The 11,220-nt window shown below is 47.2% G+C and overlaps 1 protein-coding gene across 1 annotated transcript; it reads right to left on the bottom strand.

Moving 5' to 3' along the window:
* Nucleotides 1-3,527: 3,527 nt before the first annotated feature.
* Nucleotides 3,528-9,830, bottom strand: GCM2 (glial cells missing transcription factor 2). Its single transcript, XM_065911988.1, has 5 exons — nucleotides 9,741-9,830; nucleotides 6,627-6,879; nucleotides 6,337-6,449; nucleotides 5,376-5,501; nucleotides 3,528-4,448 (listed from the first exon to the last, which is right to left on the bottom strand). The coding sequence occupies exons 1-5, from the start codon at nucleotides 9,828-9,830 to the stop codon at nucleotides 3,528-3,530; spliced, it is 1,503 nt and encodes a 500-aa protein (XP_065768060.1).
* Between the last annotated feature and the right edge of the window lie 1,390 nt (nucleotides 9,831-11,220).

The raw sequence follows: 11,220 nt of genomic DNA, 5'->3' as shown, positions 1-11,220 counted from the left end.
CATCACATCATGGGAAAAGCTGCTATCATTGTCACCAATGCTTTGACATTGCCACAGCCAATAAACTGAATCCCATAAGTTTTGGTGTGTTGTCTTTTGCTTTCATTAATCTCAAAACATTTTCTACTTTTCCTTGCAATTTCTTCTTTGATTTTCTGATTATTTAGATGTTGTTTAAGTTCTACATATTTGTGAATTTCCTAGACTACTTCTATTATTGATTTCTATTCCGTTGTGGTGGGAGCTCATACTCTGTAGCGCTTTCATCTTTTTACTCTACAGAGGCTTGTTTTGTGCTCTAGCGTGTGTTCTGTTCCGGAGAATGTTCCATGCACACTTTGGGATACTGTACATCTGCTGTTGTTGAGTGTTCTTTGATGCCTGTTAGGTTTCCTTAGTTTACTGTATTGCTCAAATCTTCTTTATCCTTATTGACTTTTCAGCCTAATTATTGAATGCTGCTGTTTAGTCGCTAAGTTGTGTCCAACTCTTTTATGACCCCATGGACTGTAGCCTGCAGGGCTCCTCTGTCTGTGCGATTTCCCAGGCTAGAGTACTGGAGTGGGTTGCCATTTCCCACTTTAAAAACTTGGAGGCAAAGCCTCGATGGTGGGCTCTCATGCGTATTTCAGGCTCTAGGCAACGTTCTTTCATGAAGGTGGAGAGTCAACATGACCGAGCACAAGGCTTAATGCTAGAGGAGTGGATGTAAAGTGGAGACAGGCTTGTTTTTCTCTGTTACAGTGTGTCTTCTTACTCAGTGACTTCCAACAGTTTTGATGACTTTTTGGCATTTCTTGTAACATCTGTACTATTATTTGCTTAATATTTTCCCTTAAATTGCCCTGTGGCTTTGCTCTGTCTCAGCAAAAATAACCTGAAATCATAGCTTGGATGTGTTGTTCTTTCCCTATTGCACATTAAAATAAACCCTAACTCTTAACATGCAATATTCGTGTACCATCTAGAATCACCCTGTGACCCAGAGCCCCCTTGTTCCACACTGTGGGAAATGCTCACCCCAGGGCTTTGCCCAGAGTCCATCTGTTCACTCCCATCCGTCCCCTCTCTACCATCCTGTGCAGATCCTTTGGGTCCAATGTTAGGAGATAAATACTTAGCAGTAATAAAACTCGCTATTCCATGCCAAGCATAGTTGCTAAGTACAAGGGGGATTTTGTTGATGAATAACTGTAATCGAAGCTCATGTGATGTGGTTAAAAGCGGGGACTCTGGAGATGAATTCCAATTCCAGCCCTGCCACTTACTGTGAATATCACTTGGCCTCTCTCAGGTAGCTCAGAGGACTACTGTGAAGATCAAATAAATTAATACTTGTTCAGGGTTTAGAATAGTGTCTGGCCCACATAAGTGCTATGTGATTGCTAGATATGATTAGAAACTGCTGCGAGTTCTGGCAATGGAAATCTAAGGAAGAAAAGTAGTCCATGAATGTATTAGGCATCCTTTCCCTTTGAGAAAAAGTTGGCCATGGAACAGGAGTGTACTGATACTTTTTTTTAATCTTGTAGCCAGTACTGCATGCATTTATTACATCAGAGTATGAGGGCTTTACGAATCAGGTGAGCAGTAGCAGTAAATACACAGTGCTCAATGATTTAAAATGGCATATGATTGACTGCAATTCAGTTATGCAAACTGAGTGTTGCAATCAAGTTTGTGGATAATCCTCCTCCCTCTCAAGTCTCAAAAATTTATCTCTATAGTTTGTTCTTATTTGAAAATTGAATATTTTCCTTAAGCACTTGGAGCTGTGCCGAAGTGTGGGTTTGTGTGTGTATGCACACTGCTTTGTTGTTCTTTACTTTTGGTTTGTTGTTCAGTCTCTACGTTGTGTCTGACTCTTTGTGACCCCACGGACTGCAGCCGGCCAGGTTCTTCTGTCCATGGGATTTCCCAGGCAAGAATACTGGAGTGGGTGGCCATTTCCTTCTCCAGGGGATGGTCCAGACCCAGAGATCAAAACCGCATCTCTTGCGTCTCCTGCGTTGGCAGGCGGGTTCTTCCCCAGCTGAGCCGCTGGGGAAGTCCTGTTTTTTGGTAATATTTATTTATTTGACTGCATGGGGTCTTAGTTGCAGCCTGTGGAATCTTCAGTTGTGACGTGTAAGATTTAGTGCCCTGACCAGGGTTCAAACCTGGGCCCCCTGAACTGGGAGCTCAGAGTCTTAGCCACTGGACCACCAGGGAAGTCCCATGCACCGTGTTTCAAAGAGAATTTCTATTATTACAGAGCAAATAATTTTTTCTAAGATAAACAAAACTTAAATAAACTAGTATGTTTAATCTATTAAAACAACTGTTTCACAGATCATAATATGAACAATTTTTTTTCCTATTTTTGCTATGAAATAACTGAAGCTTCAGCTACATTATTTTAAAAAAATTTTTATTATGTTTAATTGAATAACTATCAATTACATTTATGAGGAGTAACAGAGGAATAGTAAAACTAAATTTGAATAAAACATCTCAATTCGAATTTTGAAACCTAATCAAAAAATATGTTTTAGTACAGTAAAAATCCATTAAATACACATCATCAGTGTCAGGCTGTCTCTGTTAGGAAAACATTCATCAATGTTGAGAGAAGATATTCAACTTGAAAACAAAATTCACTTAAAAACAATGGCACTTTATTACTGTTACATGGTAGATTTCCTTAAAAACTATAGGTATATACTTTGGAGATCATGCAAATTACTTCCTAAAGTATTTTGACAGGTTGTAAATGCTAAATAAAAGTCTTATGAAATGACTCAGGAGATAAGATTGTAACAATATCTTCCCAAAGCTATTTTGACAATCCCTAAGAGCCAAATAAAGATTTGTGAAATTCCCTAATATGATCCAGTGGGGGAGGCTTTGAGTAAGAACCAAGATTCTTGATTTCTACTCCAGCTAACAAACTAAATGCACTTAGCGCGTTAGCTTTCATTCTTGTGTGTGTGTGTGTGTGTGTGTGTGTGTGTGTGTGTACGCGCGCACATGTGCATGCGTGTGTTAGCTCAGTTGTGTCCAACTCTTTGCGATCCCATGGACTATAGCTCACCAGCCTCCTTTGTCCATGGGATTCTCCAGGCAGGAATACTGGAGTGGGTTGCTATTTCCTCCTCCAGGAGATCTCCCTGACCCAGGGATCAAACCCTCACCTCTTGTGTCTCCTGCATTGGCAGACAGATTCTTTACCATTGTGCCACCTGGGAAGCCCAGGTGGGCTTATCTGTTCACACTTATCTGTTCATTTGGAAGTCACATTCCAGACCCGATTCTATGTACCCTAGTAGGCTTTGCTGTTCAAAATTTCCCTACAGTAACTAAACATTTTCAGTCTATAATTTACTCTGATCATTGGTTTTACTATCATATATATGTACATAAATATTATTGATATAATATATATTTCTTTGCATGCTAAATGAGTCTCCCAATTTAAGAGAGAGCTGCCAAGTCGTGTTCCACTGCGCGTATGAAGACCAGTATTACGCTGTTCCCAGGACTGCTCTTCAAAAGTCCTCATTGTCCCAGCTAAAGAATGGACTGATTCGACCTGCATAACCAGCTGTAGACCCCAGTCCGGAGGGACACACGTCCCAGGCCTCCGCTCCGTCTGTCCGGGGGAGCAGAGCGTGTTGTCTGACAGTCCAGCAATCTCTGGGAATCTTCAGAGGAAGCGATGCTGTTGGGGAGGTTGCCGTGACGACGGGAGCTGGAAGGTCCAAGGCTTCTGCATAGATGGACATCTGGGTGTTTTCAGCAGCATAGTCACAGCTGGAGAGGCTCTTTACCTCTTGCACATTGTCTCGATATTTCAGGGCGGGGGGCTGGTAGGCCTGGTAGGAGACTTTGGTGGTGGTGGTGATCACCGTCTGAAGGGCTGGAGCAGCGGGAGGGGTGGTCGTGAGGTACCTGCAGGGGGGCTGTGGGGTGTACTGAGGGTGAGCGGCCTCGGGCGGGAACTGTCCTTGGTCCAGCCTCTCCCCGGGGCCAGCTTTTCCAAGGGCTGCTTTCCAGCCGTGCTGTTTACTGGTGAAATCAAAACTCCTCTCAAAGCTGCTGTAGGTGTTGACGTTGTACTGCAGGGTGTTCAGATGAACCCAGTCCGCGTCCTTAGGGATGCTGCCGGCGTCTTTATAAAAGGTGGGATACGGGCTCGAATTTGCATCCCCAGGGCCTACCAATTCATAGCTGCAGGCGGGCCGGGGCAAATAGATTCTTGGGTTCGAATATTTCTGAAAGGGTGGTACTATGTCTCCCTGTAAGGTGGTGAGGTCACAGGTAGCTTTGTAAGCATCCGAGCTTGGAAAGGAAAGGCAGGGCTGGCCCGGAACAGGGAAGCCGGCATCAGGAATCACATCCAAGTCCTCTGGGTTCTCCAGGGAAGGGATGTTGTTGAAATGTCTGCTGTGATCTTGACTCTCTCCTGCCTAAAGAAATGACACGAAATTTTCATCTGTAAATAGAGATGTAAATTACATGGACACCCTCACCTGTTCACAGTCACCAACCAACCAAATAACAAGCTTCCAGTTGGTGACTCTGTGTTACGAGCACAGAAACATGATATGGGCACCCGGCCCAGGAATTTCACGGCTTGAGCTCAGGCTTGAATTCCTCGCTGCTGAACTCGGAGGGTCCAGGGTGGCCCATGAGGCTGGGTCTGAGTGGTGGATGGTCCTGTCTTCCGCACACTACATGCAGGATAGCAGAGGCTTAGGAGCCTGCCGCAGACCTGGGTTCATATCCTGCCTGTCCCTCATGAATTGGACTAGTTACTTAACCTCTCTAAGCCTCAGGTTCCTCACTTGAAAATGGGGCTAAATAACCATAGTTTCTTCTTAAGACTTTTGTGATCTTAAGAAGTGTAAACCTCTTAGCCTGTATGTACTGGCACATAGGAAGTGCTCAGACAAGGCCAGTGTCTCTTATCTTCAGGCGAATATTCTGCCTGCTTGGCATACTTTGGTAGACAAGCCAAGCTGGCTCAAGTTGCACGTATCTGTTTTACGTTAATAATACCAAGGACCCTCTCAAAGCTGTACTGTTAACTCACTGGGAGGCACCGATGTTTTTCTGTATGACCGTTGGATAATCGCCCTTGTATTAGAATGTCAGCTCACATCCTCACTCTATCATTAATTGTAGAGATATTCTGCATTTTTTTTTTCAAGAGGAAGAAGGGATTAGAAGCCCTATTCAAAAATGTTGTTCAATGATATTTTGTTAGAGATATCGAATTTTCACATAAAATCAAACCTTTTAAATTAAGGTATACTATTTTATGTAATTCTCAGTATATTTTGTGATGATGACAAACACAGACCACAGGAAGTATGATGGCAGCTCCCCATTACCTCAGGTTCTCGAATTCTCTTTTTCTGTGGTTGGTAAAAAGAAGCCATTTGTCTCTTGACGGCACTTCTTCTAGCTTCCGTCTCTGATTTACTCTCTGGTCTTGGGTGATCATGAACTCCCTTGGCCTGCATTAATAAGGGGATGAATCACATGTATTCCTCTGCGGTGAAGCTGGGCAAAAATTAAGAATACCTTTCCCAACATCCCAAGTTTCTGTTTTTTCAAAGAAACAGGGGGAAAAAATTCTTAAGCAAATAAAACTGCACTAATAATAGACATCTTAAAAGATGACCTGAAAGTGAAAGTCACTCAGTTGTGTCCAACTCTTTGGGACCTCATGGACTATATACAGTTCATGGAATTCTCCAGGCCAAAATACTGGAGTGGGTAGCTTTTCCCTTCTCCAGGGGATCTTTCCAATGCAGGGATCGAACCCAGATCTTCCGCCTTGTAGCCGGATTCTTTACCAACTGAGCTAACAGGCAAGCCCAAAGATGACCTAAGAGTCCTTTTAAATATGAAAAAACTATAACTAAGTTCACTCTTAGAGAGCACACAGTAGGTGAACTAATTTCTAGGAGCCTAGTAAGGCTAGGCTAGAAGCCACAACACCTATTTCTGGCCAGTTGAACTGTATTTGGCTTGGTCCAGAGTTTCTAAGGGGCTTCCCTGGTGGCTTAGACGGTAAAGAACCTGCCTGCCAATGTCGGTGACAGGGGTTCGATCCCTGGGTCGGGAAGATCCCCTAGAGAAGGGAATGGCAACCCACTCTAGTATTCTTGCCTGGAGAATTCCATGGACAGAGGAGGCTGGCAGGCTACAGTCCATTGGGTCACAAAGAATCAGACACGACTTAGGGACTAAACCAAAAGGGAGAGTGTCTAAGACACCTGGCAGGTGGCCTGGTCCCTGTGAGCCGATGAGAATGTCCAGCACAAACTGTGGGGTTCCCTCACCTACCTGGAAAAAGATTGCGTTGCCATCCAGTCGCCAGAAGTTGGTTACAGGGTAACCGCTGTGCCCACGACAGGGGATCAATTCCAAGGCAGAGTGACAGTTGGGACACGGCTTCTCTGCAAAGCCAGAGGTCAGAAATATTAATAATTAATATTAATTATATTAATGTTAGCAAATATTAATTAATAAAATGTTAATAATTCCCGGCCCCCCTGGAAGGAAGGAAGGGGAACGCACTCACTGGGAAGGGGAACTCAGGCCTGCACGGCCACCCCACCCGGCCCCAGGCTCACTCTGCTGCTTCAGCCGCGCCTTGTCGCAGATGGCCGGCCGCAGCTGCAGCCGCGAGCCGTCGGGCAGGGCGCAGTCCTGCGCACACACCACCACGCCCAGGCAGGACTTCTTGAGGATGTGGCCGTTGTGGTTGTTGGTGTTGCGCATGGCCCAGCCGCTCAGGTGGCGCTGCGCCTTCTTCTCCTCGCTGCTGTAGATGAAGCGTACGTAGCCGTCCGGCCACTCGCAGAAGCGGTCAAAGTGAGCTGGCTTCTGCAAAGGCATCCAAGGACAGCAATCAAGTTTGTCCACCCCAAACCCCATGCAGCAAGGTTTTCATCTTCTCCAAGCATATCAGGATGAAAACTGAGTCTTTTTAATTCCAGAAATGCTGAAAAACCCAGAAACGGTGCTCTTAAGAAATGTCACTCATCTTGTGTGTGGACCCTTCTGACAACTGGCTATAAACTGATGTTTCTATAGCGCTTCCCACAAAAATGGTACAGGTATTAGTTCTAGCTTTCATATGCCCACAGACCACAGGCACTAGTATTATCCCTATTTAACTGAATAGTAAATGGAGACCAGAGAGGGTCATCGACTTGCCCAAGGTCACAGCTAGTAAAATCTGGCTGTAGGATTTGAGCCCACACAGTCTGACTCCAGAGCCTGTCCTCCTTACCACCAGGTTATACCACTTCTTGGTGCATTTACATGTTACAAGTATTTTTAAGGTAAGCATTAAAGTGCCAGGGCAGAAAGTGGTCAGAAAGTTCTATCACTGATACACACTTGAGCCTGTATCTTTTCTTCCATGCAGTGGTTTTTCTTCCAAAGCTCTTGGCTTGATACCCAACATGAGAGAGACAGGAACAGCTTCCCAAAGTAGCCTTCCAGGTTTGCCCGCTAAGTCACCTGCGTGACTTAGCGTGACTTAGTCACTTAAGTGACTTTGCGTGCTAAGTCACTTCAGTCGTGTCCAACTCTTTGCAACCCCATGGACTGTAGCCTCCCAGGCTCCTCTGTCCATGGGCTTCTCCAGGCAAGAAGACTAGAGTGGATGGCCATGCCCTCCTCCAGGGGATCTTCCCGACCCAGGGATTGAACCCATGTCTCTCTCCGATGTCTCCTGCACTGGCAGGCAGGTTCTTTACCACTAGGGCCACCTGGGAAGCCCACCCTTCCAGGATTACAAGGGTGTTACGATGACAGCCTGGCCATAAGGTAAATCCGAGCACTTGGTGGAGCCTGCTAAGTCCTGGGCCTCTCTCCAGAGCAATATGGATTGTCATTCTCCTACACAAAGAGCTGCCTGGCTAAAATAACGTGATATCTAAAATACTGAACATCACTTTCCTATTCATGTTTGGTGGTCCTTGTCCATATTATCACTATTTACACTGCGATGTCTTCCCTGTTATAAGTTTAACATAAAATTACCCTTTCCTGTGCACTAGTTACCCGGTACTCTCTACGGCAGGGTCTGCAAACTAGGGACCGTGGGCCTAATTCAGCCTCCCACTTGTTTCAGTACCGCCCACAAGCTAAGAATGATTTTGACATTTTTTAATGGTTGAGGGGACAAATCAAAACAATTACATGTTTTGACACACGCAAATCGTATGAAATTCAGATTTTGGTATCCATAATAAAGTTGTATTAGAACACGGGCATGTACATTTGTCTACGTGTGGTCTGTTTTCACGCTATAGTATGCTAAACACGCACAGGATGGGAGTCTAAGATTGTTATCTAATTCCACTGCTTGATGACAAGTGAATGACCCGAGACTGAGGCAAATTCAGGAACTATGTCAAGGTCACACCGCGAGGGTAGCCCTTCCTCCTTGGGTTAGCCGGAGCAGGATCCCCTTTCTCCAGCCCAGAGCACCTACCTCTTTAGAGACGGCACACACACTCTCTGATTAAGGACTAATCTCCCAGACGATAAGTTCTTCACATTTACATGGGAAGTTTAGAAAATGCTTGTGAGAGAACTCATCCTTCCCTTATTTGGATATGGCTCTTTTCTAAAATACAAGAACAGATTCCCAACCACCCCCTCCCCGGCCCCGTGGGGATTTACATGGACAGAAGTCAGTGAGAAGGACTCACCCTCACTGTAATGTGGTCCACTTTCACAAATTGGCACAGTGTGACCCTAAAGTAGGCAGGCTTTAAAACAAACAAATAGGTTTCCACAAATGTGTAGCCCAGAGTATTATCTCTTTGAGAGGTTACACAACATTGCTAATGAACTGCTGTCCACCTAACACCTGAACGGCACATAATAGATGCTGAATAAAGGTCAAGTCTCTCTCACCCCTTGTACCAGGCATTGCCAGAAGTCCACCTCTGCAAAAGCTTCCAGGTCACTCCTAATTCTCCTTCCATCTGCACCCAGGACTTTAAAGTCACTCCCCAGTTTTTGCTTCCAACCACTACGACCAAGCATAACTGCCTAGCCCATTCCTTCCTTCTGTTAAAAAATAAAACAAATTCACCCTAAACAGATGACTTTGATTTTCTCCTAACTAGAGAAGTGAGCTCAGAAGTTGTGTCCAAAACCTGAATTCCAAAGGCTGTCTGGGTGCCTGTAACCTGGTTAGCATGACTACAAAGCCCCCCAAGAGCCACGGTTCATCCTGGCAGCCAGGATAGATGGCCCAAGTCCTGCTCCTTAAGACACGGTCGCTGCAATTTATGGTCCTATCTCACAGTTCTGCTGCGTGAGAAGAGGTGGTGGCATCTACATTCACCAAGATGCCCCTCGACCTTTCTAGTGGATGTCGGAGAATGGACAAGGAAGAGTCAGCGGATTTCTACCTCGGTTAAAAGAAAGTGAGGGACGAGGAGTCAGGCTCCCGCCGGCCAGACGACCCAAAACGTGGAGCCTAATTGACAGTTCCCGCTGCTTTCGGTCGTTTTCGAAAGAATCCGAGGAAACAGGTGGGAGAAGACACATCTCTAACCCCAGCTCTGCCATCGATGGAGTCCCTGAGCGCTGGAGGGCTTTCAGGGGTGTGATTTTTTTTCTTTGGGGGTGAGGGGTGGCAGGGCGGCCTGTCCACAGTCTCTGCCAAGACACCCCTCCTCTTTGGATAGAAAGCCGCGCGCGCAGCGGGTTTCACGCACCTGCGGCATCTGCGGGTCGTTGATGTCCCAGCTGAGCTTCATCCCGTAGGACCACGCGCAGTCCGCCGGCTGCGCCTCCGCCGCCGGCATCCGCTCCTCCTCGCGGGCGCTCCGCGCCAAGGGTCCTGAAAGACACAAGAAAAACAGACCAACCTAGAGCTGCCCACGGTTGTTTCCCCCCTGTTTTAAAAGCAAGTGGAGAGAGAGAGAGACAGAGAGGCCGATTTAGAAATGCAGAAGCGGCGGGCGAGGGTTCAGGGCGGCTCTGGTGGAGCCCTGTTGTTGGTCGCGGTGCTGAAAAGTCTCCACCTGGAGCGCAGCGCGGGCGCCAGGCAGCTGCCCGCACGTTTATTAAAGGTGCCCCCGCCCCGCGGCCCCGCGCGCGGTGCTCCGCCTTTCCTCGCTCCCCGCCCGCTCCCACCCTCCTGGGACCTGCAGGGCCGGTCCCCCACTCCCAGGCAGGGCGAGTGACGGAGGGGAGGTGGACCTGAGCCCTCGAGGTGACGGGAAACTGAAGTCTAGACGGGCCAGAGTTGGGGGGAGGTTGGAATGGCTAAGTTGAAAATCATGTTTTTTCCCTAACCGTTTCAGATTGGATCTAAAGAGAGGCTTCCGAGACAGAACCTTTCCAGCAAAGTCCCCGAGAGGCAATACTCAGTTCCCAGGCAGTTCGGGAACCACCTGGAAGCGCCTCGGCGGCCGCGCGCCCTTATCCGAGAAGACGCGCGCACGCCTACTACCTTTGGGGCGCGTCCTTTTCGGGGATTTTGTTCCGGCTGATGATGTTGTTGTTCAGGCGCTCAATCGTGTCCGACTGCCTGAGACCCCATGGACTGCAGCACGCCAGGCCTCCCTGTCCTGCACCACCTCCCGGAGCTTGCTCAAACATGTCCCCTGAGCCGGTGATGCCATCCAGCCATCTCCTCCTCTGACGTCCCCTTCTGCTCCGGTCTCTGGGTCTTTCCTAATGAATCAGTTCTTCACATCAGGTAGGAAGTGGGAAGGGGAAGGAGGGGGGAACTCTGCGGCCCCCAAATCTGTATTTTCTCTGCCGCCTTGACTACTTCTGAGCCTGTTTTCTCTGCTAGGAAAAGGATCTGAGGCTCAGGGATTTCTCAGTCGCCACCCACCTGAAACGACCCTTTTAAAAAAGTGTTTTTTTTTTCCCTAACCGCGTGGAAATTGTCGTGGAAATACCACCACAAAATCGTATTTATACCTATTCCGTCTGCGGAGGCTCTGGAGACTGGAGGAATCAGGTGAGCGGGTAGGGCGCTGTGGGCTTCCCAGGGCTGAGAGCAAGCCTTCTTTAGCTGTGCACCCACTTCCTTAGGGATTGGAAGGGCCCAATACAAGAAAGCAATGGAAGGAATTTAAGTTGCTCTTTGCCGCCCGGGTCAGCGAGGGAGGGTGGGTTTCCAGAATTCATTCCCTACGCCTTTGTTCTTGGGGATGGCACGCTCCAGCTACCTGCATAGCC

Source organism: Muntiacus reevesi, chromosome 20 (genome assembly GCF_963930625.1).
Source record: "Muntiacus reevesi chromosome 20, mMunRee1.1, whole genome shotgun sequence".
NCBI classification, from domain to species: Eukaryota; Metazoa; Chordata; class Mammalia; order Artiodactyla; family Cervidae; genus Muntiacus; species Muntiacus reevesi.
Note: the sequence above shows the minus strand (reverse complement) of the source record. Positions and strands in the feature narration are given on the sequence as shown.